This window comes from Sorex araneus, chromosome 7, assembly GCF_027595985.1.
Source record: "Sorex araneus isolate mSorAra2 chromosome 7, mSorAra2.pri, whole genome shotgun sequence".
Taxonomy (NCBI): domain Eukaryota; kingdom Metazoa; phylum Chordata; class Mammalia; order Eulipotyphla; family Soricidae; genus Sorex; species Sorex araneus.
Genome location: NC_073308.1, coordinates 21,677,370 through 21,703,797, shown reverse-complemented (window position 1 = coordinate 21,703,797; position 26,428 = coordinate 21,677,370). Strand labels below are relative to the sequence as shown.

General features: G+C 43.2%; 1 protein-coding gene across 1 annotated transcript; it reads left to right on the top strand.

The window, feature by feature from the left end:
* TAF1A (TATA-box binding protein associated factor, RNA polymerase I subunit A) lies at nt 1-24,291 on the top strand. The gene is made up of 11 exons (XM_004613024.2): nt 1-78; nt 1,682-1,801; nt 5,959-6,128; nt 8,364-8,477; nt 10,999-11,197; nt 14,154-14,284; nt 15,455-15,613; nt 18,167-18,233; nt 19,287-19,410; nt 21,596-21,750; nt 23,914-24,291. The coding sequence occupies exons 2-11, from the start codon at nt 1,690-1,692 to the stop codon at nt 24,018-24,020; spliced, it is 1,338 nt and encodes a 445-aa protein (XP_004613081.1). The 5' UTR covers nt 1-78; nt 1,682-1,689; the 3' UTR covers nt 24,021-24,291.
* The last annotated feature ends 2,137 nt before the right edge of the window (nt 24,292-26,428 follow it).

Sequence of the window (26,428 nt, the reverse complement as noted above, 5' to 3'; positions counted from 1 at the left end):
ACTGCGCTTCCGATCAGCACGTTGTTCCCGGGGCAGTAGAACAACTTTCGCGGGGCCGCGGAGCTCGGCTGTGGGCCGGTGAGTGTGGCGGGCGTGGGCGTCAGCCCCGTGGCGTAGGGATTCAGCCGTATTCTGGTGTTTTCTCCGGAGGCCTTTGCAACCCGGAGTTCTCGGAACCGCGCAGGAGTGGGTGGCCCGTCGGTTACCGTGGCAACGGGCGGACGCCGCTTTTGTCTGAGCGTGGGAAGAGGACGGTTGTTGTGAGGACGCTTTAAAGGTTAACCCGAGCGGACAGTAGAAACAAAGGCCAGGAAGACTGGTCCAGGGTGGAAGGGAAGGGGCAGAATAGGACAATGAGAGTTGGAAATGATCACTGGGTAAGAACGGAGTGCTGAAAGCAGGTAAAGGGATAAAATCTCAGTCCCTGTATTGAAAACCATAGTGCCCCGACGGAAAGAGAGGGGTAAGGGGGGAGGGGGAGGGAAGAAAAGTGTCTGCCATCGAGGCAGACGGGGGGGAGGGAAACCGGGGACACTGGCGTTGGAAAATGTGCACCGGTGAAGGGATGGATATCGGAACATTGTATGACCGTAACCCAATCACGAACAACCTTGTATCTGTATCTCACGTGCTTCAGTTAAAAAACAGAAATTAACTCGTGAGTCGGTTCGGGTTTAGCGACTGAGGTCTCAAATCCAGACCCCTGTAACTGTAGAGCTTCATTTTGGGAAGCATTCTTTCGGGCCATAGTGCGGCCAAGCTAAACTGGAGGCAGGGGTTAGCTCAGCTGTCGAGAACCCGGTGGAAGGTACTCGATCTAACGTTGGAGAGACCAGGGAAGACAGGGGAAAGACCCACAGCCAGCATCCCTGAAGGTGATTGAATAGACCTGGTGGAGAACAGGGACATGTGTCTTGTGTTAAGTCCCAGGTCGGCATCTGCCCTGCCTTCTGCATAGAGCAGAGACCTCATGCCAAGTTGCTTGACAAAAAGTGGACCCACCTTTCTGCTGTCTTAATTTCCCTAAGCCCCTCTGCTTTTCCATCATGAAAATGGAAAAAGGTAATAACCTAGTCTTAGTGAATTAGTTTTCCTGCTCAGGAGATAACCCATAAATGCCAATTACTACTAATGTTGTTGTTCTTGATTTGTTATTCATCAGTTTGCTGGTTTTGTTTTTTTTTCCCCAGGTTTAAGCTCTTTTTCAGTAAATGGGACAGTATCTTGTCTTTGTACTTGAAACAGTAGTAAAAGCCTTTCAAATGGGTTTGATTGTTGCTGACAAATGAATTCATGTCTTTGAAGGAACTCAAGGTATTACTAAGATGACTGGTCAGATGATATTTATTAGATAAAAAGATGGCTGTTGTGGGGCTGGAGCAATAGCAAAGCCGGTAGGGCATTTGCCTTGCACGTGGCGAACCTGGGTTCGAATCCCAACATCCCATATGGTCCCCTGAGCACCACCAAGGGTAATTCCTGAATGCAGAGCCAGGAGTGACCCCTGTGCATCGCTGGGTGTGACCGAAAAAACAAACAAACAAAAAAATTTAAAAAAAGATGGCTGTTGTTCCTGTGTGAACTCACAAGTTTGTGCATTCAGGTATATAGAATGTGACCGATAGTCACAGTTTGGACAATTATCAAAATGAAGAAGAACCAAGCTGCTTCTGTGTTCCAGGTTGGAATATGAGTGATTTTAGTGAAGAGTTGATCACGCCTTTGACCAAGGATGAAGCATCTGTGTTCTCTGGTACAGGAATGTGTTTTCCTTGGCTCCAAAAGCATATCGATGCTGTGGGTAAGTAAAATAACATGCAACCATTTTGGCCATAATATAAATGAGAAAATTCAACATGGATTTAAAACTGAATAACCACACTAGTTCAGTGGTCAAAAGAATTTGTGGGGATTGTTGCAGGCTAAAAGCAATAAAATAATTAAAAATAGAATTTTGAGAACTGGAGAGAATACAGCAGGTAGGGAACTTGCTTTGCATGCGGTCACCCATGTTTGATCCCTAGCATTTCATAGGATCTCCTGAGCACCTCCTGGAGTGCAGAACTAGGAGTTAGTCCTAAGCATTATTGGGCATGCCCCTGCCCCCAAAATACACACACATGCATGCGCGCGCACACATACACACACACACACACACACACGTATACACATATACATATATATGAGTGTGTCTCTGCATATATATGTAATAAGCTGGGACTGTGGTTTAGCAGGAAAGCACATCTTGTGTGCATGAGACCTTGGTTCCATCCCTGCCACTGCTAACAATAAAATTGCATAATTTTAAGAGTTCTTTTGAATTAATGGAAAAAAAAGAATTATGCTAACTGCACTTTAATTTTCAACAATACTTAGCACATATATCTCTGGCACCAGCTTAATATTGATGATATGTATATAAAGATTTCTGCCATTTAGATGTACTGGGAGGTGTTCAGGATGTATCTGTTGCAATCCATTCCAATAGTTTCTGATAGTTTATTGAAAACATTTCAAAAATACTCAAATAAATTAATTTTTCCATCTCAAGTAAATTAATTCAATCTCAAATAAGTTAATTTTTCCTATGGGATAAACTTCATAAAAGATAATGTAACGGAGAGGCTAGAGAGACAGTACAGAAGATACGGCACTTTCCTTGCACAAGGCCAACCTGGGTTCATCCCTGATACCCCATACTGTACCTGAGCCTTGCCAAGAGTGATCTCTCAGTGTCGAGCCAGAAGAAAGCCCTGAGAACGGTGGGGTGTGACACCCCCAAATCTAAATTAATTAAAGAATGTATAAGATATCTGTATATTGTTATGTTGGATAGGTAATCCTGAGAATACATCTGAATCACTGTGTTTCACACAGCCGTCAAATACATCTTTCTTGTTCTAGCCTTTCCACTTGACAGAGATTTCTTGGCTCCTTGAATTCAATAGGATCTAAGCATTTAAACTTGAATACTTAACCCTTAGGACAGTTAGAAATGAAGGGGCTGGGGTGATAGTAAAGCGAGTGGGGCATTTGCCTTGCACAGTTAGATCCCCAGCACCCCGTGTACCCGCTAGCCCGTCAGGAGTGATTCCTGAACTCAGCGCCTGGAGTAAGTCCTGAGCACCACTGGATCTGCCCCGCACCCCACCCCCCTCAAAAAAAGAGAAATGATTGCATCCTTCTACAGTATTGGTAAGCAAAAGATCTGAAAACCATAAGACTTCTAAATGGATATGTGAGAATTGCTCACTTTCTCAGCACTAAGCTTGTATTAAACTAGTGTGTAGAGATTTTGATTGTGAGGCGCCTGTTCTTGGTGATCAGTTTTAGGTAAGGGTTTGTGAGGAAGTTGAAGACCTGAAAGATGGTTTCTGTAAAACTGTATCATATGTGAAACTAGCTAGTACCCGAGTTCTCCCGGGGAGACTAGATGGGTAGGACTCTGTTTTTGTTGTAGGGAGGGAACAGAAGGTGGCAATATATGATCTATTACTTTTGGGAAGGATTGTAAGAGAACTCTTATCTTTATAACATGAGTTAGAGATGTCAATACTAACATCTACAGTAGCTTAATTCTCATTCGCACTTAAGTTACTGTGAGCCCTGTAAAAATGAAAGCTCGAAAAAAATCAAAAGCCTCAGTTAATCTTGGCCTGCACATGGCTGAACAGACCCGGGTAAATCGAAGGGGGCCGGCCCTCGTCGAGATGTAACCCTGGCGGCTGTACATGTGTGGCTTCCCCGCTGCTGTACGACCATCGCCCTGGAGGCCAGCTAAACTACTTTGGGCACCAGCAGCTTCTTGCAGAAATGTCTCTAGACTGTGAACTGAGCCACGGCCGCCATCTTATGACAACCACAAAAGGGAGGTACGAGCTTGCAGTGATACAATATCTGGCAGAAATTTCCCTGGACTTAGTTACTAAAATACAGAAATCCAAAACCTCAAATCTCTTCATTGTCAGCAATGGAAAACAAATTATCAAATGCTTCCTTTTCAACAGGTCTGACTTTGGGGGGAGAATCTCCAAACAGTAATAGTGAGTTTTTTGTTGAAATATTGAGTGTAATCAAAGTAAAGAGAAAAATAAAGTGAAATTTATCAGCTACACAGGACGGGGGTGGGGGTTGTGGTTGGGGGGGAGGTATGCTGGGGTTCCTGGTGGTGGAATATTTGCACTGGTGAAGGGATGGGTGTTTGAGCATTGTATAACTGAGATTTAAGCCTGAAAGCATTGTAACTTTCCACATGGTGATTCAATAAAAAAAATTTTAAAAAGACAATGAAAAAAAATTTAAAAAAAAATTGTAACTTGTAAAGCGAAGGGGGCCGAGTTGGCCAAAACCCACCCAAGTGAGCCCCTGGTAGCCACTTGCTTCCACAATCCAAAATTGCTGCCATACCCCCGGCCTGACTCCACTGTCTCAGGACAGACCTCACCGAGATATAATCTGCTGAAAATTCAGGTATGCAGGTTTTGTGACTGAAATCTCCAGCCTTTCTCAGGGTCGGAATGGGCCACCTCCCTCTATCTACCTGTACTTCCACCTTCCCCCACCTCCCTGTACTTCCAGAAGCCTCGGAAGTCTCGGCAGTCCAGAAGCCACACCCTAAGTGGCTACCCAATTAAAAAGCTACTCCAGCCTTAACATCCCGGTAAAAATTGTCCCGATTTCTATAAAACTATTGTGTGGCACAAACACCATGACCTCTTACCACCTGTATTGCAAGCCATAATGCACAAAAGGAAAAGGAGAGAGAGATCAAGAAGGAAAGTGCCTCCCATAGAGGGAGGCTGGGGGGATGGGGTGTTGGGGGATGGTGGTAGGGAAACAGGACATTGGTGGTGGGAAAAGTACACTGGTGGAGGGATAGATGCTGTGTCATTGTATGACTGAAACCCAACTATCAACAGCTTTGTAATAGTCTATTGTGGATATTCAATTAAAATTTTTTTTGAAAAGTAATGTGGAGTTTCATGCCCGATTCAGTCGACTTAATCAATGGCTGAATAAATAGCAGTACTCCTATATTTAAAAAAAAAAAAAAGAACACTCACCTTTTGGTGCTTTTTTATTCTTTTTCTTTTTTCTTTTCTTTCTTTTTTTTTTTTTTTTTTGCTTTCTGGGTCACACTCAGTGATGCCCAGGAATTACTCCTCGAGATGTTTGGGAACCATATGGGATGCCGGGGATTGAACCTGGGTTGACCTTATGCAAGGCAACCGCCCTACCCACTGTATTATTGCTCCGACCCCTCTTGGTGCTTTTTAAACCTGTGGTTGGAAATAAAGACTTCCTTGCACAGAATGCCCCTGCTTTAATGTTTTTTTTACCCATTCTAAATATTTTGGAGGTTTGCTTTGGGTGCCCTGTTTGAGAGATTGTCTGCAGATTGTTCAGTGCAAGAACAAAAAGGCAATTGAATCGAACTCTGGTAGCCCAAGGATGTCAATAAAGTATTATTGCAACAATGTTGCAGTTTTACTTGACAGTCTGAGGCACTTCACTCCCAGAAGAAATACACATTTTTGGGGAGGAGGTTTTTTTGTTATGGCCTGCCGGAGAGCAGCCTGTTCAATCTCCTTTTATTTAGTAGGTTAATGTACTAACCAATAATATTCAGCCACATAGGCTGAATATGCAAATTAACTTAGCCATGGGAAACAGTAACAGTCACTTAAAGTAACAGTAACAATAACAGAAACCCTCGTTTAGATCCAGGCCTAGGTAGGCCTGAGATTATGGGATGTTGTATACCAACAAAGTATCTCTAAATGAGTCATTGTTTTCATTTGCTGACACCAATTAAAATCGCAAGGAAGTTGGTTTCAGGTGAGTGTGTCTTGGATTTCAGATGGGCTGGTTAGTAGCACCTGTTGCTCTACCTACTGGAAGTGTTCTGAACTGTGGAGTTGGAGTTACTGTGAGTAAAAGACTCTTTTTAAATCCTAGACACTGGAGGTAAAATGGAAAAGGATTTTGCACAGACAACAAATGCTTGTCTAAGTTTCATCCAGGAAGCTCTGCTGAAGCACCAGTGGCAACAGGCTGCAGAGTACATGCACAGTTACTTACAGATCTTGGAGGATTCCGATACCTACAAAAGGCAGGTCGCTCCTGAGGTAAGTAACCTGTGGACAAAATGATAGACCTGGGAGTCTTTGCCTTTTAAATTTCTATAATATCCTTTGCAGGATCTCACATTGCTTTTACTAAAAGTCTCTTTAAGTAGTTTTGGAGGGTGAGTTTGTGTTGGGACAGTTGTGTTTGTTTTGGGGGGACCGTCTTGGCATTTTTCAGCCAACTACGTGTGTGGATCTAAGCATTTTAACTTAGGATCAGTCCAAAAGATGTGATGCTGCCTAAGTAAGCCCTGCAGTGCCGGGGCTTCTCAGGCCTCACCCAGCAGTACTCTGGGGATCCCCAGACTATCCGTGGTGACGTTCAGGGGACCGTTGGGTTGAAGATTTTAGTTTTCCCACATCCTTACCAGCATTGTTAATGCCCATATTTTGTTACTACATCCATCCTAGCTCTTATTTGATTAGTATCATGGTTTTGATTTGTATTATTTTAATGACTAATGGTGCGGTGTGATTCTTTTAAAGCATTAGTCAAGTCATGTTAATTCTCCCCCCCCCCCCATGTTAATTGTCTTTGCATCACTGAATGTCTCTTCCCACTCACCCTCTAAACACCAAATTCTGAGTGCCCCTCTGGTCCACGTGACCTGCTCATGTTGCTTCTTTTGCCCACATTGACCTTACAGTTGGTTTTTCTTTTCTGTCTGCAAGCCAGATATATTCCCGCTCAACTACCAGTGCCTTAGATATTTTCTATATGGGGAGAGCGCTCTCCAGTTACCACAGCAGCTCCTGTCTTTGTCTCGTTTTTCAGTCAAGCTACCAGTGCAATTTGCTGTTGCATGCCAGCCCCCATTCCTGCCTTGTGTGTGCCTCTCCCTTCTCCTGCTTCATTCTTCCCCCATAGTACTTGCCAGCTTAATTTTCTGTTACCTGTCTGTAACAAAGTATGACTTCCCCATTGGCAGAGATCTTTGTTTATAACAGTACCAGGCATGTGCTGTTAAATGTGTTCATTGAATGATTGTTTATATACACTAGCTCCATATGAATATCTCAGTTAACTTTTGCTAATATATTACCTTTGCATTAGTTAGATGTCTAGTACACACACACACACACACACACACACAAAAAAAAAAAAAAAACACTATAAGAAAAGTTAACCATTCATTGGGAATTTAGATTATGAACTGAAGTCAATGTAGCTGGAAAACATTGGGCAGAAAACATTGGGCAGGTTTACTGATTCCTTTTGTCCAGACTGTTTTGTACAAGGAAGGTATTGGTTCATTGGTTTTCTAATAAGTGTGCCAGAGTAAGCTCAAGGCTTACTCTGGGCTCTGAGCTCAGGGATCACTCCTGGCGGGCTAGGGGGAGCATATGGGGTGCCGGGGATCAAACTGGGTCAGCCCTGTGCAAGGCAAATGCATCCTGGCATGGCAAAAACCGAGAAAGAGGAGAACCCTAACCTTATTACCCCCAACAAAAAGAACATAGTTTGATTTACGCTAAATACCAGGGTATATGGTCATTTAATTTATTTTAAATGTGTCTAAATTTAAAGTTGATTTCACTGAAATTCTTTAAATTATGGTAAGAGAGAAAGATTTAGTACCATCAACAAGAAGAGTGTTAAGCTCTGTTACAGAAATAAATTTGACAGTATTCGTGGAACTTAAAGTTACCTCAGGAAACATAGACTGTCACTCTCTTTTTTAAGTTTTGTTTGCTTTGGGGACCGCACCTGGCAGTGCTCATGGACAGGGACTGTTCTGGGCTCACTGCCATTGGTGTTGGTAACTGAACCAGAATCTCCAGCACTCTCACAGCATTTTTTTGTGAATGGAGAGCACTCGATGCAGCCCTGTGAGCATCTCCCGGGCCCCACATCTGTCGTTTTGTACATAGCAAAGCTGAGAATGAGAGAAATGAAGAAGCTGATAGTAATAGACCCAAGTTTTCCAGCTCTATTAAAGGTTATCTCGTGTGTGTGGTTGGGGGGCCTGTCTACCTAGTAACCTAGTATCCTGTAACTTAACTCAGTGTTCTGTCTAGTAACTTTAAAATGGCACTATCATAGCATAGGTATGTGGCATTTTAGTTAGTAAAAATGATTTTTATCACAGATAAAACAGTTTGCATTAGCTACAGTTAACAACAGTTTGGGTCTTGGGGAAGACTATTGATACTAGAAGTGTATAGAAAAAGGACTTTTAGATGGAAATTAAGGCAAAGCTTTTACATTTTTGTTAATAATTTCTGTTTTGACAGATTATCTGGAAGCTTGGAAGTGAAATTCTCTATTACCATCCTAAAAGCAATGTGGAGACTTTTAGTAATTTTGCTGACCGGATGAAAAATATTGGCGTCATGAATTACTTAAAGGTGATGAGAATTAGGCTTTGTAAATTTACATTTGCAATGTTCACTTTTTAAAAATTTGTTGTCTTTCTCTCAGAACAAATGGTCGCTCTCTCTCCCCCCCCCCTTCTTCACTCCCTCTCCGTGTGTGTGTGTGTGTGTGTGTGTGTGTGTGTGTGTGTGTGTGTGTGTGTGTGTGTGTAAAAAATTACTTGGCCCGTTGATAAAAGTAGGAAATAAAGTAAAAAGCATGGGAAAAGTGCAAGACACCACAACAAATACGAGAAGGTAAAAGAACCATGTGCTTCACTTCTGTCACCTAAGCTCCTTTACCATCTGTGAGAAGTTGCCTTTCTGTCTCCTTTGTGGTCTTTTTTTGTGGTGCGGAAGCATTTCAGATTGATTTGCTCTATCTTGTTGAGTTTTACTATTGCTTCTGCTTTCGGTGTCCTGTCTGAAAGAGACCTATGTTAAGGAACTTTTCTTCAGTTCCTTGTAGGAGTTATATAGTTCTGGTTTTACATTTCTTCGGTTCTTTTTTGAATCACCGTGAGGTACAGTTACAGATTTACAACTTTTCGTGCTTGTGTTTCAATCATACATTGTTAATTTCTTCAGTTCTTAATCTATTTTAGGTCAGGTTTTGTGAATGTTGTAAAATAGACCAATTCCGTTCATTTCATGATTCTGTTTTTAGCACTGTTACTTTTTTAAGAATTTTTTTTAAGAAAATACCTTTGCTATAGTCAATCCCTTTGTCTGTCATAAATTAATTGATCATGTTATTTTGATTGCTGTAGCTTTGTTTTGGTTTGGTTTTAGGGTCACACTCAGTGGTGCTCGTGGCTGATTCTTGTCTCTCTACTCATGGATCACTCTTGGTGGGTCCTGGGGACCAGAAAGGGTGAACGAACTCAAATTGTTTACATGCAAGGCAGACACCCTACCCACTGTACTATGGCTCAGGCCCCCTGATAGCTATAGCTTATAATGTAGTTTGAAACCAGGAAGCATGGTATTTAATATTTAATTTAATATTAAGCTAATATTTCTTTGGCTAGCGAGTAAGCCACTTGCACTGCACATGGCCAAATGGGCTCAATCCCTGGCACCCTCTGTGGTCCTCTGATCCTATCAGAAGTGGCCTCTGATCCCAGTCGAATGAGGCTCCAAAGCCAACCAACAAACAAAAAATTGCTTTGGCTATTGAGAGTCTTTTGTGGCTACATAGTAATTTAGAAATGAGGTTTTTCTCCCCCTATTTCTCTTTTTTTTTTTTTTGCTTTTTGGGTCACACCCAGCGATGCTCAGGGGTTACTCCTGGCTTTGCACTCAGGAATTACTCCTGGCGGTGCTTAGGGGACCATATGGGATGCCGGGGATCGAACCCGGGTCGGCCGAGTGCAAGGCAAACGCCTTACCTGCTGTGCTATCGCTCCGGCCCCTTCTCCCCCTATTTCTGTGGAAACTGTCATCAGAATTTTAAGACTCATTAAAATGTCTTTGGTAGTATGAACACTTTAAAAATTTAACAGTATTAATTCTTAATTCTTTTAATTCATGTGTGAATATGTTTGAATGCTCTAATGTTTAGGTAGAACTTTCTCCAAATTCAGTTGATCTTTCATAAAATTCTTGTTTAAAAGCATTTAGGCATTTCCATACTAGGGCCGGGGTGGCACTACAACTGGTAGGGTGGTAGGGCATTTGCCTTGCACGTGGTCTACCGGGGTTGGATCCCTGGCATCCCATTTGGTTCCCAGAGCACCGCCAGGAGCAATTTCGAGTGTGGGGCCTGGAGTAACTCTGTGTACTACCATGTGAGAGACCTCTTCCCCCCCCTTGCCCCCCCCCCAGCATTTCTAAACTACATTGTATCTTCCTTTCTGTGGTAGATACTTGCCTCAAAGGTACACCTTTTTAGTAGTTTCTAAATATATTTTTTCTTTTTTTCAATGTTTCTAAGTAAACATCCACATCCATTTCAGTCTGTCAATAGTTGCTTTTTTACACAATAATTACACAACCGGAGAATTATGACAGACTGGTATGTACCTGAAGTCCTAAAAGACTCTAGTTCATTTTTTGTTGATGTTTCTACTTTTTCTAATTTCCTTTTTTTAAAATGTGGTGAAATACCTAATTCTTTTTTTAAAAAAATACCTAATTCTTAAAGAATAGAATTTAGTAGCATTTGTTACATTTCAAGGTTGATCCGCTGTCATCAGTATTCCCAAATGGAAACTCTGTACCCATTATGCAGTAATTTCCCAGTTTCCTTGATCTCCCAATCCCTGGCAACCTCTAATCATTTTTGTGTGTCTCTGAATTTTTTCATTCTGGAAGTGTCATCTGTTTGTAAATTTCCATTAGGTAACATCCATGATGTTCATTGTTTCCTATTTGATTTCATTGCTCAGTTGAAATTTTTCCTGCCAAGCCACAGTGTTTCTCATTTGTGTCTTACCAAGGCCAGCCCCAGCACAGACTGCTTCTGTTGTCTCGGAGCTAAACTCCCGTGGGTTTTTTCTTCTTCCTGTTGCAGATCTCCTTACAGCATGCACTCTACCTTCTGCATCATGGCATGCTTGAGGATGCAAGCAGGAATCTTGGCCAGGCAGAGACGTGGAGATACGGTGAAAAGTCCTCTTCCCAGGAGGTTCTCATCAACCTCGTGAAGGCCTATAAGGGGCTTTTGCATTATTTTACTTGGTCGAAAAAGAAGATGGAATTGTCTAAGCTTGGTGAGTGCATACAAGGCAGCTACTTTTGGTAATGAGGCTGGACCCAGGGGATTTCAGAAGGGGTCATTTCCCCTGATTACACAAAGAACAGACATTTCTATGGAGCTGTAACTCTTTGTTGTCCTTTATATTTCTGATATGTCCCCAAACTTTTCAGACCTGAATTAGGTCAGTGTTTCTCAGCCTTCTGCCAACCCTGGCCCCATTTTGACCACGTTACCATCCCGTGGCCCCTCTGCTTTCCTCCCCTGCCACTTACCCCCCTGCTCTGGTGCTGTGGGTCCCCGTTTGTTTTTAACCTGTGGCCCACTGGGGTATAGGTTGGGGGCAGAATTTATGGTCGAATAACGCTGTTAGAGGATTCATTATTAATGATCATTTTAGATCATTTTTAAGCCACAGTTTCCAAGAAAGGCTATAGAGCTGCTTTGGCAGGCATTTTGTATATGATGAGCATTTCACCTTACTTGGAATGGAGATTATTTTCCTTTATTATGTGGTTTCTCAGGATAATGCATTTAAAGAGTAAGACAATAAAACATGGTAAAGTTCATTTCTGTGGGAAGGTATGACAGTTTTCTTGGTTACTGACCACACCCAGAATCGGTCATGTGCTCTGACTTCTAAGAGTGAGAGTCTGTCTTCTTCCCAGTGTGACCTTCCTTTTCTGGGTCCATATTTGTGTTGTCTGTAGCTGTTGGAGTCTGTGCATTTTCTCTTCTTGATTCTTTTTCTCATTGAAGTCATAAAAGTTGGAAATTTTAATTCTCTTTTATTTTCTCTTTCTCCATCTAAATCTCAGTCCTACTATTTATTACATCACATGTGAAAGTACCACGTGTGATGTAACATTCCTTACTGTCTTTATGTGAAAATAGTTTTCCTTGGTCTCCAGGCATAGTAAATCCACTAACTTCAGAATTGCCTTTTCTCTTTCTCTCTGTAATCTCTCCCACGCTTCTGCTGTCTTCTTCACGATCATTTTGTAGGGGCTGTGCCAGTTCCTCATCTGGAAAGCCATCTGCCTTCCCTTGCTCTCTAGACCATCTATAGCTGCTGTCTGTACCGCCTGCATCATTTGGCTGTATTTTTTGCTGTTATTTATGTGTATTTTATATTGTATTACCCCACCTAATAACTTACATGTCCTCGATCTTTTTTGTTAACCTTACCATAATGTCTTCTCTGATACTAAAAAAAAAAAAAAAAAGCTGCTGATATTAACTGATTAAGTGGGTTGTAAAGTTAATATTTACTTTTCTTCTGACACATGGTTAGATAGAACCCACGCAAATATTTGCCAGTTAACTCAGTTGAAACGTGGCGCTTACACGGTCAGTTCCACAGGCAGATGACTCCGTACCTTTCTGTGGCTGACGCTTGGTTCTGTAGCGACAGGAGCTGATGGTGGAGTTGTCTGTACAGGTCTTCAGATGGTCCTAATCCTCAGAATGTCCACTTAAGGAAAAATTAGGCTGAGACTCATGTCTGTAGTCAAACTCATACACGGGAATGTACATTGGGAGTTGGCCTGTGATGTGCCTGCTCTGTGGCCTGTCCAGGTTGCTATGAAGCAGCCAGGAGCCCCTTTCCTTAGGAAGTTTGTACCTTATACTTGGGGCTCCCCTTTTCCTAAAGATACATTTTCAGTGCTGGAGTGCCTACTACATATGTGCAAATGTGAGTTGGATCATGGGCCCCGCCACTTTGTTCCCTGACACCCCAACATGACAGATCAGCGCACTGCAGCCCAGTACTAGCCTGTCTGGAGGGAGATGGGAGGAAACGCATTTCTTGCCTTTCTCTTTCTCTCTTCTTTGGGGTGTGTATGTGTGTGTGTGTGTGGGGGGGGGGCGTGTGGCTACATCTAGCGGTGCTTAGGACTTACTCCTGGCTCTGTACTCAGGAATTGGTCTGCTGGTGGGGGTTGTGGGGGGTCCGTGTCGCCCAGGAGAACAGGTGGAGTGCCAGGGATTGAACCCAGACCAGCGCTGTGTGCAAGGCAAGTACCCTGCACGTGTACTCCCTCTCCAACCTTGCTCCCGTGACAGCTGTCTATATCCTGGTACCTTTGGCCTATTAGTGGATTCTTAGGATTTTCTATATAAAACATCATGCCACCTGCAACTAAGAGATAGTTTTGCTTTTTTTTCTTTCCAGTGTGTCTATCTTTTATGTTACTGTCTCGCTGGATTGCCTGGCACTGGGCCTCTGGAGGACTGTGGGGTGGAACTGTCCGGAGGACGTCCTGTCCTCCCTGCGGCCTTGCACTGTTAAGTCTGATACGAGAGCCAGTTATTTATAGATGACTTTTATCAGCCTGAAAAAGTTCCTTCTATTTCCAATGGTTACGTTTTTATCTTAGAGGATTGCCATGTTGTCCTAGGTTTTTCCTACATCAGTTGAGATAATTACGTGTTTCTGTATTCCTTGTTCTGTTTGTTTTAGAAGTGTTGCATTGATCGATTTTGCAGTTCTTAAAATAGATCCCATTTGTGCCTGATACATCATTTGTTATATGTTGCTGGATTCATTTTTCTGGTATTTAGGATTTTTGTACTGTCCATAATATAGTTGTTTATATGCTTTTGTATTTGTTTTTTTGTAAGGTTGGTTTCAGAACAAGCTGGGAGCTTTTTTTTTTTTTAATATTTAAAAATAATAAAACTCTCTATGAGTGCAGACTTTGTTTTTCCATTTTTGCTTTTTGGGTCACAGTCAGCGATGCACAGGGGTCACTCCTGGCTCTGCACTCAGGAATCATCCCTGGTGGTGCTCAGGGGACCATATGGGATGCTGGGAATCGAACCTGGGTCGGCCGCATGCAAGGCAAACTACCCACTGTGCTATGGCTCCAGTCCCTGAGTGCAGACTTTTCTTGTGGGTGGTTGCTTATATCCTGCTCATCAGAAGTATTCAGTATTGAATAATTTTTGAAAATCTTTTCTTTGGACAGATGAGGATGATTACGCTTATAATACAGCTTCCCAGAATATGCGTAACAGTAGCTGGAAGACATCTATGAACTTTGCTTCATTAATTCAAATTCCTGGAGTTTGGGATCCTTTTGTGAAAAGTTATGTGGAGGTAAGTAGACTTTTCATAAAGTTTTGTTAATTTTGTTTTTCTAGGCTAATGTTTATCGATCATAAGGCAAATGATGGAGAAAATTCTCTTGAAAATGTATAAAAATATGTTATGGTTTTTTGGTTTGAATCTAATTTTCTAGTGTGCTATAAATGGGTAATCTGTTTTCACAGTTGGGCAACACACATTTAAAAAATGATGATAGGGTTACAAATGCCAATTGTGTGGATTTTTTGTTGTTGTTTTGTTTAGTTTTATTTGGGGCCACACCAGAATTGCTCAGGCCTTACTCTTGGCTTCAAAGAAAAGCAGAAGTATGTGATGAGCTAGAGGAGGTCAAGGGACAAAATACGAAGCTAGATCACAAATGGGATGCAGCATAATGGCTTTTGGAAAATTCTGAAGGATGTTCTGTTATTTTGTTTTTGTTTTTGTTGTTTTTTTTTTTTTTTTTTTTTTTTGCTTTTTGGGTCACACCTGGCGATGCTCAGGGGTTCAGGGGTTACTCCTGGCTCTACACTCAGGAAGCACTCTTGGCAGTGCTCAGGGGATATATTGGATGCTGGGAATCGAATCCGGGTCGGCTGCATGCAAGGCAAGGCAAATGCCCTACCCACTGTTCTCCAACCCCTGTTCTGTTATTTTGCTCATTATCAAAGAACCAGAAACCTTGGCACTGAGCCAGAATTGAATTTTCATAATCAGTTTTCGTTTGGAATATTTGGTGAGTGTGAAAGAGGTCAGTGTGTGGTCAGGGTGATCCCTGACACGGAAGGAGCAGGAGGAAGTGGGTGGAGACTGTGGGACCCCACCCATTGCTTAGGAACAGGGCACTGGGGTGCAGGACATCATTTTTCTCCATTGTTAGTGGGTCCCACTTTGAGGGTCTTATAGAAATGAAATACAGGAACAGTTCTTAGATTGAATTGCTGCATTTTCAGCAACAAAATATGGTCACAACAAAATGGAAAGCCTTGTAGGCCTTGCTGGAAGCAAACTTTGTCCCGTCAAGTTGCTACATGCTGGTGAAAGCAAAAACTGGCACTACTGTGGTTCTCTGGATGGCAAGTTCTGTCCTTATGTTATTGTACCCATCATACAATAAGGAGTGCATCATCTTTTAGACAGTGGTTTGACTTGTGCTGATATATTGTGATTTATTTTATACAGATGCTGGATTTCTACGGGGATCGAGATGGAGCCCGGGAGGTCCTCACAAATTATGCCTATGATGAGAAGTTTCCTTCCAACCCCAATGCCCACATCTACCTCTACAACTTTCTAAAGAGAGAGAAGGCTCCCCAAGAGAAACTGATAAGTGTGCTTAAGGTAAGTATTTATTTCCATGTTTGAACAGGTCTACTTTAAAACATTCTTGAGTCACTGTTTTCCAGCTTACATGCTAGAACAGCAGTAGAAAATTACAGTACATGTGTGGTACATGGGGTAAACTGAGGAAGGGCTGCAGGCTTGGGTGACCTGCCATTGGCCATCTATACCCTGATTACACTGCCCCAAGCTCAGGCTGAGGAGAGCGGGAGGGTCACATTTCAGAAACCTTCTATTACCCTCACTGGAAAGTGCTGCATTGCTTTGCTTTGAAAATCACCTTTACTGCAATTAATTTACATATTATGCTATTCCTATTTTAAATTACATTTGGTTGGATGGTTTTTCTGGGGATAGGAGTTTGCCAGAGCAATGCTCAGATGACCTAGGGATGCCTTCCTCCCCCCCCTACACACACACACACACACACACACACACACACACACACACACACACACTGATTCTTGGCCAACCAGATTGGTGGTTCAGTGCGAGGACCTGAGGAGGTGGTGTGTCAAGGACCTGGGGGCCACCCACATCTCCCAGGCAGTGCTGGGGCCAGGAGGGCGTCCTGAAGATCATCTCTTAAGTGCTCAGGGGCCGCTAGCGCTGCACCTGACAGAGCTTAGGGGCCTATGTGGTACCAATGACAGAACCAGTGTCGGGGCTGGAGCAATAGCACAGTGGGTAGGGCATTGCCTTGCACGCAGCCAACCCGGGTTCGAATCCCAGCATCCCATATGATCCCCTGAGCACTGCCAGGAGTAATTCCTGAGTGCAGAATCAAGAGTAACCCCTGTGCATTGCCAGATGTCATCCAAAAAGCAAAATAAAAGGACTGAACCAGTGTCGACCATATGCGAGCTTGTATCTTCACCCATGCTGTCTCTCTGACCTTCTTTTGAATCAGTGTGTACATCATTGTAACTGCTGATAACTACAATATTTAGCATTTCCCTAACCTTAGAAAGCCCTTCATTTTTCTGTATAACCAGTACACCCATTTCTCTCTGTCGCTAACCCACTCATATGCCAAGGGAATTGTTAATTTCCTGTGTATCATTGTGTATTAATTTGATCTCTTCATAAAAATAAAATCTTAACTATGATTACTTTTTTTTCTCCATTGGCTTTTCTTGGTCAGCTTAATGTCTTTGAGATACATCCAGGTTATTGTATCAGGGATTTGTTGTCACTGCTGAGTAGGTGATTTTACACCTTCCCTTCTGGGTAGATGGTTGGACTAGTTTTACTTCATGACTATTATGAATGCTAGCATTCATGCATGCATCCTTTTGTGCACATTCTTTTTTTTTTTTTTTTTTACTTTTTGGGTCACACCTGGCTCTGTACTCAGGAACCACTCCTGGCGGAACTCGGGACCATAGGGGATGCTGGGAATCGAACCCGGGTTGACTGAATGCAAGGCAAACGCCCTAACCACTGTGTTAGTGCTCCAGCCCCTGCACCTATATTTTCTTCTGGCTGTAATGTCATTAGCTCTCAGTGTGGAATTTCTCAGAAGTGTATGTGAACTTTTTTGTTTTGGGGCCATACCTGGTGGTGTACAGGGTCTTCTCCAGGCTTTGTTCAAGAGATCTCTCCTGGTCCTGGTGGGGCTTGGGGACCCTATGCTGTGCTGAGAATCAACTGTATTCAGTGGTGTGCAAAACCAGTGCCCTAACCCCTGTACTGTCCCTGTAGCCCTAGCTACAAGACATTTTGCTACTGTTTTGAATCTATAGGTCTCTTTTGAGAGAATCAGAGTCTTGAGATTCCTTAGCTGTGAATCTTGCGTGTGTTTGTTCAGCTAGGTCTTTCATTGGGTGAGATGTTTTATACTTTTTATTGTACAGGCTTTGTAAAATTTATGTTTTATGTTTGTAGCTCTATACGTTATTGCATAAAAAATATACTTGTGGTAAAAAATAGTAAAATTTTAAGCTCATGCTTTGTAGTAAGTCTGCTCAGTTCTGTGTAACTGTCAGCTGCTCTTTTCCAAATTTGTGTCATTTCTTATTATCTTCCCTGTCGGAAGAGAATTAACAAGACTAGTTAGTTTGTTTTCTAGAAAATTATTTCAGTGTAAAGCTAAAGTGTCTCAGCCAGCAGATTAAAGAGGAATTTGAATCTCCTATTGAATGCTAAAATGAGAAATAAAATTTTAGTTTGAATCTTCTTTTTTAAAAAATTTTATTACAGCACTGTGATTTACAAAGGAAAGTGCCCTACCTGTTGGAATAACACTCTGGCCCAAGTCAAGTATTTAGTATTCCTTAGTTTTTAGTTTAATTTTGGGGGGGGGGTTTGGGCCACATTCAGGGCTATCCGGTGACTCTGATTACTCCTGATGGGACTCAGGGAACATTGTGGGGGGGTGGGGAATGAACCTGGGTTTGCCACAGGTGAGGTATTATCTCTCAACCTCAGTCAGGTGTCTTTTAAGCCTGTCTATTGAATGCATGTTAGAAAGACCTTCATCTGGGAAGCAAAATGAAATTTTAAAAATGCCTTTAGACTATCATGAAAAATCACAGGATTATTTTTTTCCAGATTTTATATCAGATTGTACCATCTCATACACTGATGTTAGAACTCCATAGATTACTGAGAAAATCAGGTAATGTTGGGTTTTTTATCTCTTGGTGCAGACAAGTGGTAGTCTAGGGACCCCCAGCTACATGGCCCATGAACCAGGCCCACTACTTGCCTATTTGAATGAGGCAGGTTCTGTTGGAACACACCAGCAGTTCTCAGGGCTTATTCCTGCTGGCTCTGTGCTAAGGGATCACTCCTGGCAGTGCTCAGAGCATTACGTGCAGTGCTGGGGCGGGAACCAGGTCAGCCTCCTGCAAGGCATGCACCCTCCCCACTGTGCTCTTTCCCGGCCCTGGCGTGCAGCTCTTTCCGTGCCTGCACGTACTCTATCTGGCTGCTTTCCGGCATTACGCGGTGTGCTGAAGCTGCGGCAGATGCAGCGCGGCTTGCTCAGATCTCAGACCTTTATTGCCTTTGGGAGGACCTTCTAACAGGAGGACGTTTTCTGACACTTGTGGTAGAATATTTGGCAGTAATAGAAGAGAAATGGCTCCAGTTTCTCTGATTCACCTTGATTTTAATAGCTCTTGGGTTTCAGCTCCGAATAGGAAAGAGTCTACCTCGCTACGACCCTGTGGTATGGAGGGAAAACAAAAAAAGGAAATAGATAGTATCCAAGGAGAGCGGCCCTTGTGTTATAAAGCAGAGGATAGGGCAGGAGCAGGCAGGGGGGTGGTGAGGTGGGCCAGAAGGAGCATGCAAGGCCTGGCGGGGTGAGGTGTGGTTACTGTGTACAGCGAAACTAAATATTGACACTGTTGTAAACACGTGACCTGAGCTAATTTTCACAAATTATTGGGTCAACCCTATTCCTAATAGACAGGACCACAAATAAAATCCTCGGATGGGGCAGGCTCAGTCAGTAATTTCTCCTAGAGCCTGCCAGCACTAGCCATGCGCCCTTGCTTTATTGCCATGGACTCAGATCATTGTCTGAGTATGAGCATGTGAATACTTTCAAGCAGCTAATCAGACTCAGATCTTTGGTTCCGTCACACAGGAACCATTAAACATCTATGTTGGCTTTATGCACATTGATGTTTTATATAAATTCCCATTGTTATGATCATTGCAGGAAAAGAAGAACATCATAAACTGGGATTGGAAGTATTGTTTGGAGTCTTAGATTTTTCTGGTTGCACTAAAAATATAACTGCCTGGAAATATTTAGCCAGATATCTCAGACAGACCTTAATGAGGTAAGTAAAAATCAAATTGGTAGTTTTTTGGAGGGAAGGGCACACCCACTGATTCTCAGAAGTTACTCCTGGCTCTGCACTCAGGAGTCGTTTCTGGCAGGTTCGGGGATCAAACTCGGGTTGGCGACCACCTGCAAGGCAGATGCCCTACCCACTGTACTGTTGCTCAGCCCCTTTCTATCTCCTGTCTCTATCATTACTGTTATTAGTAGTATTATTATTATTATAATTAGGGTTTGGTTTGGGGGTCGTGCCACTGATGCTGGGGGCTGTCCCTGCACAGGGCTTGTGGGTTATTCCTGTCGGTGCTTTGGGGAGGACATGTGATGAGACCAGGCGTCCTCCACACTGAGCGGCAGCCCTGTGCACTGTCTCCTGCCCTCTTTACTCTCGCCTCTTTCGCCTTGCTTTGGGAGTTGGGGATCCTGTCCCCGCCCTTCCCTCTGCTGCTGCTCCTACTGTAATGATGGCTGTGCACTTGGAGTGTCAGACTGCAGAGGTTGGGACTTCCTTGGCACATGGCCTTTGGCACATGGGGAAGTGCCAGGGAAGGAGCTGGCAGTAACGCTTCACCTGAAGATGCCATCTCCTGGCCGATTGGGGATTTCTTCTTATTATTATTTTTAATTCAGCTTAAAAGTCCTTTATTGAATACTAATACTATGTATAGGAACTTGTTAGTAAGAAGCAATCAACTACAAAATCCAGTTCAAAAGAGCTTGGGTTGTTGAGTTCTTAGACCACCACCAGAAAGAAGTAAGGAAGTACAAAGTCACAATGTAACTACAAAAATGCTATTCTAGATTTTCTCTGTGTGAATTTTGATTTTTGGAGTATCCTGGGTGGTCCTTATGGCACAGTGCCCAGAGATGGCTCCCTGCGGTACTGCAGTGACCACAAGATGCTGGGGTGGAACCCGGCACCTCCGTATGCAGAGCATAGCCTTAGCCCTTGGAGCATCTCCCTGACCATTATCATGCTGTCGAAGTACTTGTGTTTTTGCTTTTTGGGTCACACCCAGCAATGCTCAGGGGTTATTCCTGGCTCTGCACTTAGGAGTTACTCCTGGCGGTGCTTGGGGGACCGTGCGGGATGCTGGGGTTGAACCTGGGTCAGCTGCATGTGAGACAAATGCCCTATCCACTATACAGTCGCTCCAGCCCCCAAAATGATTCCTATACCTGCCCTTTGCACTGCTAGGGGAGTGTGTGTGTGTGTGTGTGTGTGTGTGTGTGTGTTGTTTGTTTGTTTATTTTGTTTTGTTTTCAGTGAAGCAAGATAGTTATTATCGAGATTTCCTTAGATGTGAGGGGAGAGGAGAGAAGCCTCTGTGTGAGAGAGAGCAGTGGCTTCTCCAGAGTGTAAAAAGCAAAAAGACAGACAAACAAGTGATGTGTGTGTTCAAGGGAGAACATGGGCTTAAGAGCGAGCCAGCCCATTGCAGTTTATTCTTCAGTATTAATTCCAGCGTGAGCTGGAAACGATGTCTCTGACCAGAAGGTGTAAAACTGAAGATCTGATCAGATGTCATTGCTGAGGCCTTTGAAGTGAAAAAGGAAGGGGTGACCTTTGTTTACTTTTGAGAGGAGATAAGAATAAACACAAAATTAACTTTCATTGTATCTGTTTTACTGTTTTAGGTCACAGTGAATTTCTTTTTATTGGCATGTATCCATATCAGCATTTAGTGGTTTGGGGCAGAAAAGTTAATCCCTTTTGTTTATTAGGAAATTCATTATTAACAAGATCTTGTTTTAAGCTTTGGATCGGACTTGACCTTGTAGCTAGAACAATGTTTTATTATGAAATATGTTAGGTATGATATGTTCATCACCTTGGTTAAAAACCATTTTCTAATCCAAAACACTATCTAGGCCCCTACGCAGAATAACAGTTTTGTTTATGACCCTCGCCTGGCGGTGCTCAGATGCTCTCCCCGGCTCAGTGCTGGGGTCTCCCCCACTAGTGCCTGGGAACTAACCCAGGGGTCCTGCGTGCACACCGTGCGCTCCAGCTGTGCGTGTTGAGCTATTGCTTCAAGCATGTGCTGTGCGTGGCCACACTCAGCAAGCGAATTTGCAAACATTTTCCTTGTCTTCTTTCCATGGATGCTACTTACATTCAAAATCTAACAGCATAGCTCTGTTCTGTCATGAGCATTCCCTTTTTATGCTTTATTTTCCAGGAATCATCTCGCCTGGGTTCAGGAGGAGTGGAACTCCAGGAAAAGTTGGTGGCCAAGCTTTCACTTCAGCATCTTTTGGGCAAAAAGTGATTGGAAGGAGGAGAAAAATTTGGCATGTGAGAAAGCTCTGGTAGCTGGAATATTGTTAGGAAGAGGTACATGTATTTCTGTTGTTTTTATCTAGATACAGCTTTTGGACAGTTTTGTGATTACAGATGATGACCGTGTATTCCTGTTACAGTTTACCTAGTAGCATTCCTGGGGAAAATTCTAAAGTATATGTAAAACAAGCACAGTTAGGCCTGCAGCTGGGCCTCTTCCTTCCTGCAGGGGTGAGGGTGCAGCCGCTCTGCTCTGGAGTTAAGTCAGTGATGGAAACTTTTCCTCTTGCTGCTTCCTGTCATCCCAGCCTTGTGTTACTTTGCTTTGGACCGAGAGCGGGGCGGGGGCCCTTCCCATGCCCTTGGTGGGCCTGTCCCTCCCGGGGCTTCCTTTCCTCGCTGTAAGGCAGTTCAGGCCTGGTGGAGTGGAGGAGATACTGCAGTGTGGAGTCTACTGGCTTTCTTCCCTTTATGCGAGAGTGGCAACAGATTTCTCTCCTGCTTTCTGTATTCTAGCTAAAAGCAGAAATCTTTATGATTTTTTCCCCCAAATTGGGGACTATTTTATTTTTAAAATTTATTAAAATTTTTTTTTAATTTATTTTGAGGGGGGATGTTGGGGCACGTTTGGTGGTGCCGGGATCTCCTTGAGGCACCATATGTGGTCCTGGAGTTGGAGCCAGGTTTGGGTGCCTGCAAGCACCTTGATCCTATCTCCAGTACGTTTTCTGATTATTGGGGGTGGAGAATATTTGTAAATATGTTCAGAAATAAGTCATCGGACAAGTTTCACTAATAGACTAGCAGTTCTGGAATACTATTTTTTAGAGATAATAAAATGGTTACTCTAGATGTATTATTTACTCTAATAATTTCCCAGAGAAGATGTAACTAAGCTGAAACTATTATCAGATTAATTTTTCACATATTATTTAAGGTTTAATTCATTTATAAAATATTTTTAAACGTCTCTTAGAAGAATGCAGTAAGATAGCTCAGGGGACTAGTACACACACGTACTGGAGGCCCCGGGTCCGACCCCTGGCCCCAGCACCAGCCAGAATAGGCTTGGAGGCCCCCGGGCACTGCAGCAGAATCAGGCCTGAGTGGCAGCCCTTACCTCTCCAGGCTTGAGCTTCTCACTGGCTGGCAGATACACTGGGAGTGACCCCAGGCCTCCTGAGCACCACTTTAGGAGTCTCCCCCCTCTCGAAAAAAAGCAGACAACTCTTGCACTATCCAGTGTGCATTTATCTTATATAAACATTTGGGTTTTGTTCTAAAATATTACTCAAGTGACCCTCTTAACTTTGTGAGTTAAGTTAAATAACTAAAAACAGATACGAGTGGCAGTGAACTGGCCTGGCAGTCAGGGATGACGTCGGCACCACCCAGCCACTTGCTCGAAGGCTGGATCACTGGCAGTGTTCCATTTCTCCCCCGCTGACTGGTTTGGTCTGCCCCTCATCTCCGCAGTTTCCACTGGGCACATCCTTTGGGAGGGAGATGCTTCTTCGATTCACAGGCTAGCGTTAAGTGCAGTTGGCTTTCGGGGAAGGTCTGCTTATCATCATATCTAGTGAAGTATCGATGTAAAATGTGCACTGGTGTTTGGGAGTAGGGAAGAGGATAAGCTTTACTTATCCTGAGTCAGGGATATCTTTGTGGGGCCAGAGAGAGAACACAGCAGACCTGGGCTCAGACCCCGTACTACATGTGGTGCCCTGAGCGCTGAGTCAGGACTCAGTCCTGAGCACTGATGGATGTGGCTCAAACACCAAACACCCCATCCCACCCCTAACAGAAAAGAAAAAATCATTATCTCTCTCTCTGCATATAGCAGAAGCAATATTATTCTGTGGCAGTAGTTATTAAACTTGTGACATGTTGGTATAGGTGATATATAAATTTTTGTTTTTCTTTCGTTTGGGGGAGGAGGGCACATTCTGCAGTGCTTGGGACTGCTCCAGCTCAGTGCTCGAGGGTTGCTCCTGACGATCCGCAGAACCAGATGCTGGGGACTGAGGCTCGGGCCCCCTGCATGGACACAGGCTTCGGCCCAGAGGGCGGCGCTCCAGCACGGGTCAGGCTGCACGATTATTGTGTGCCCGGCTGAGTAAGGAAGAGTTTAAGTATATATTAGTCGATGCTGATATATATTAGTCGATGCTGATAACTGAGACTCTTTGTTTTGCCTTTTTTTCCCCCTTTTTTTAGGTTGTAGATATTTTCGGTATATTTCAAAACAAGATCATCAAATCTTAAAGAAGAAAATCAAGCAAATGAAGAAATTAGTGAAAAAATTTAGTATTGCAAATCCATGACTCTGATACTGAATTTTAGTTATTTCAGGTTAAAAGTTACAGAGTAGTAGATCAGCAGGTAACTCATTTCATTTGCTGTTTCTTAAATGATGGAATGGCTACAAAAATGTTATCTTTATATTTATGTTTACTGTCAGTTTTATCTAGAGAAAAAAATCTCGCAGCCTTTGCTTTTTGTAAATATATTTATTTTTGTTCTCTTTTTTTGTACTTTTAAATAATATTTATTAAAGAATACTTTTTCCAGTAAAAATGTATTTATTTAACCAGCTCTATAAGCCTTATATAGCTCTTTACACGTCATTTGCCTTTTATTGTTATGCAATGAAACATGATTTGGATTGTAAATGAATTTATATTTTAGATTCTTTTGTTTTGGGGCCACATCTAGCAGTGCTCGAAGCTTCCTTCTGGCTGACTCTGTGCTCAGGGCTCACTCCTGGTGGGGCTTGGGGGACCATATTGGGTGCTGGGGACTGAACCCAAGTCAGCTACATGCAGCATAGTAGCCTACCCACTGTTCTTTCTCTCTAGCCCCAATATCTTTCAGATTCTCAATGTTTCCTACTAAGTATTTCGTGAAGAATTTCCTGGTGATAATATGTTGTGGATTTTTTGGTAGAGAGGGTTTAGAAAGACTCCTCTTTCTCTTGGGCTGAAGTGATAGCACAGCGGGTAGGGCATTTGCCTTGCACATGGCTGACCCGGGTTCGATTCCCAGCATCCCATATGGTCCCCTGAGCACTGCCAGGGCTAATTCCTGAGTGCAGAGCCAGGAGTGACCCCTGTGCATCTCTGGGTGTGACCTAAAAAAAGCAAAAAAAAAAAAAAAATGAAAGAAAGACTCCTCTGTCTCTTTTCAGCAATACTTGGCCTTTGGGGACTAAATGATCTCCAAATTAATAGCTTTGATTCTGTTTTTCACTTGGTACAGAAATCTCAGACATGCTGTAGAACTGATGTGTCCCTCTCTTTTCTCTTGGAAACTAGGGTGCAGAGTTAGCTGGACATTGGGAAAACTGTAAATGGTGTCCGAGGGTCACACCCACTAGAAAAATTGTGGCCCAGAGCCGAGACCAGCTTTCCTAGAATAAAAGCTGAGTCTTAGGACACGCTGTGGTCACTGGTTAAGTGTCTCTTCAAACCTCTGTTGGCTCTTACACCTTCCCTGACTGAATAACTGGTATTTGAGTTCCATGAACTGACTTACTCACTTTTTCCCCCCTCACCACACCTGACAATGTTAAGGATTTACTCTTGGCTCTGCATTCAGGAATCGCTCCTGGTGGTGCTTGGGGGACCATATGGGATGCCGGGGTTCAAACCCAGGTTGGCTGCATGTAAGGCAAGCACCCTACCTGCTCTGTCTTCGCTCTGGCCCACCTGTCTAGTACTTAGATGGCAAACCATATATCTTTCCCATTGACTATTTTATACTAATTTTAAGCCATCTGCAAGAAAATTGGGGAACAAATTATGGTTTGTCGATAATTTAATTCAATATCTTACATTTAGAACTGGAGCGATAGCACAGTGGGTAGGGTGTTTGCCTTGCACGTGGCCAATCCAGGTTTGATTCCTCCGTTCCTCTCGGAGAGCCAGGGAAGCTACCAAGAGTAGCCCGCCTGCACGGCAGAGCCTGGCAAGCTACCTGTGGTGTATTTGATATGCCAAAAACAGTAACAAGTCTCACAATGGAGACCTTACTGTTGCCCGCTTGAGCAAATCGATGAACAACGGGACAACAGTGCTACAGTGCTATACTTTGAAAAAAATAATCAATAGTCTTTTTATATACATAAACCAAGTGGCTGCCCCACAGAACCAAAACATGCCAAGTTAAAACTGCCACATGCGTCAGCTTTATTGTGGGAGTACATAAGGATGAAATTCCCAGACGAGATGGGCAAAGTCTCAAAACAGACTTAAATTTTCAGGGCATCTAAGTTTCTCAATGAGAGACGTTACTGGTGCCCGCTCGAACAAATTGATGAGCAACGGGATGACAGTGACAGTGACTACTCCCTGTAATCTTCATTCAAAATAAAATAAGATTTATACATTCTTGTACTCTCAAGCGAAATGGAGAATGAAAGAGAAATGGGTAAATAAGGTTCTTGGTTTCCACAAACAGCTTAGTCTCTTAGAATTTTCACATCAGATTCCAGCTCTAATTAAGCATTAAGAGAAATCAGAAGTTCTTTTAGGTTTTCTGAAGTTAAAGCCATTTTCATGGATAGTAGCTCTCAAGTTTATCAAGCACCTTTTATTGTATCATTTATGGACCATCTCCGCCTTAGCTGGAAAGAGAGTTGGGGCGTCCGAGTTCAGGCACTGTGCTCAGGACCACAGGCGGTAACTGTTGGCACTAGGACCCTCATCCAGTCTGGGTGGGTGCAGAGACCCCT

What these genes read in the sequence shown, in the direction of transcription:
- TAF1A (XM_004613024.2), top strand. Translation starts at nt 1,690, where the DNA reads ATGAGTGATTTTAGTGAAGAGTTGATCACGCCTTTGACCAAGGATGAA. An exon ending in AAAGGCAGGTCGCTCCTGAG is followed by an intron (nt 6,129 to 8,363) that starts GTAAGTAACCTG and finishes CTGTTTTGACAG; the next exon opens with ATTATCTGGAAGCTTGGAAG. An exon ending in TGGAATATTGTTAGGAAGAG is followed by an intron (nt 21,751 to 23,913) that starts GTACATGTATTT and finishes CCCTTTTTTTAG; the next exon opens with GTTGTAGATATTTTCGGTAT.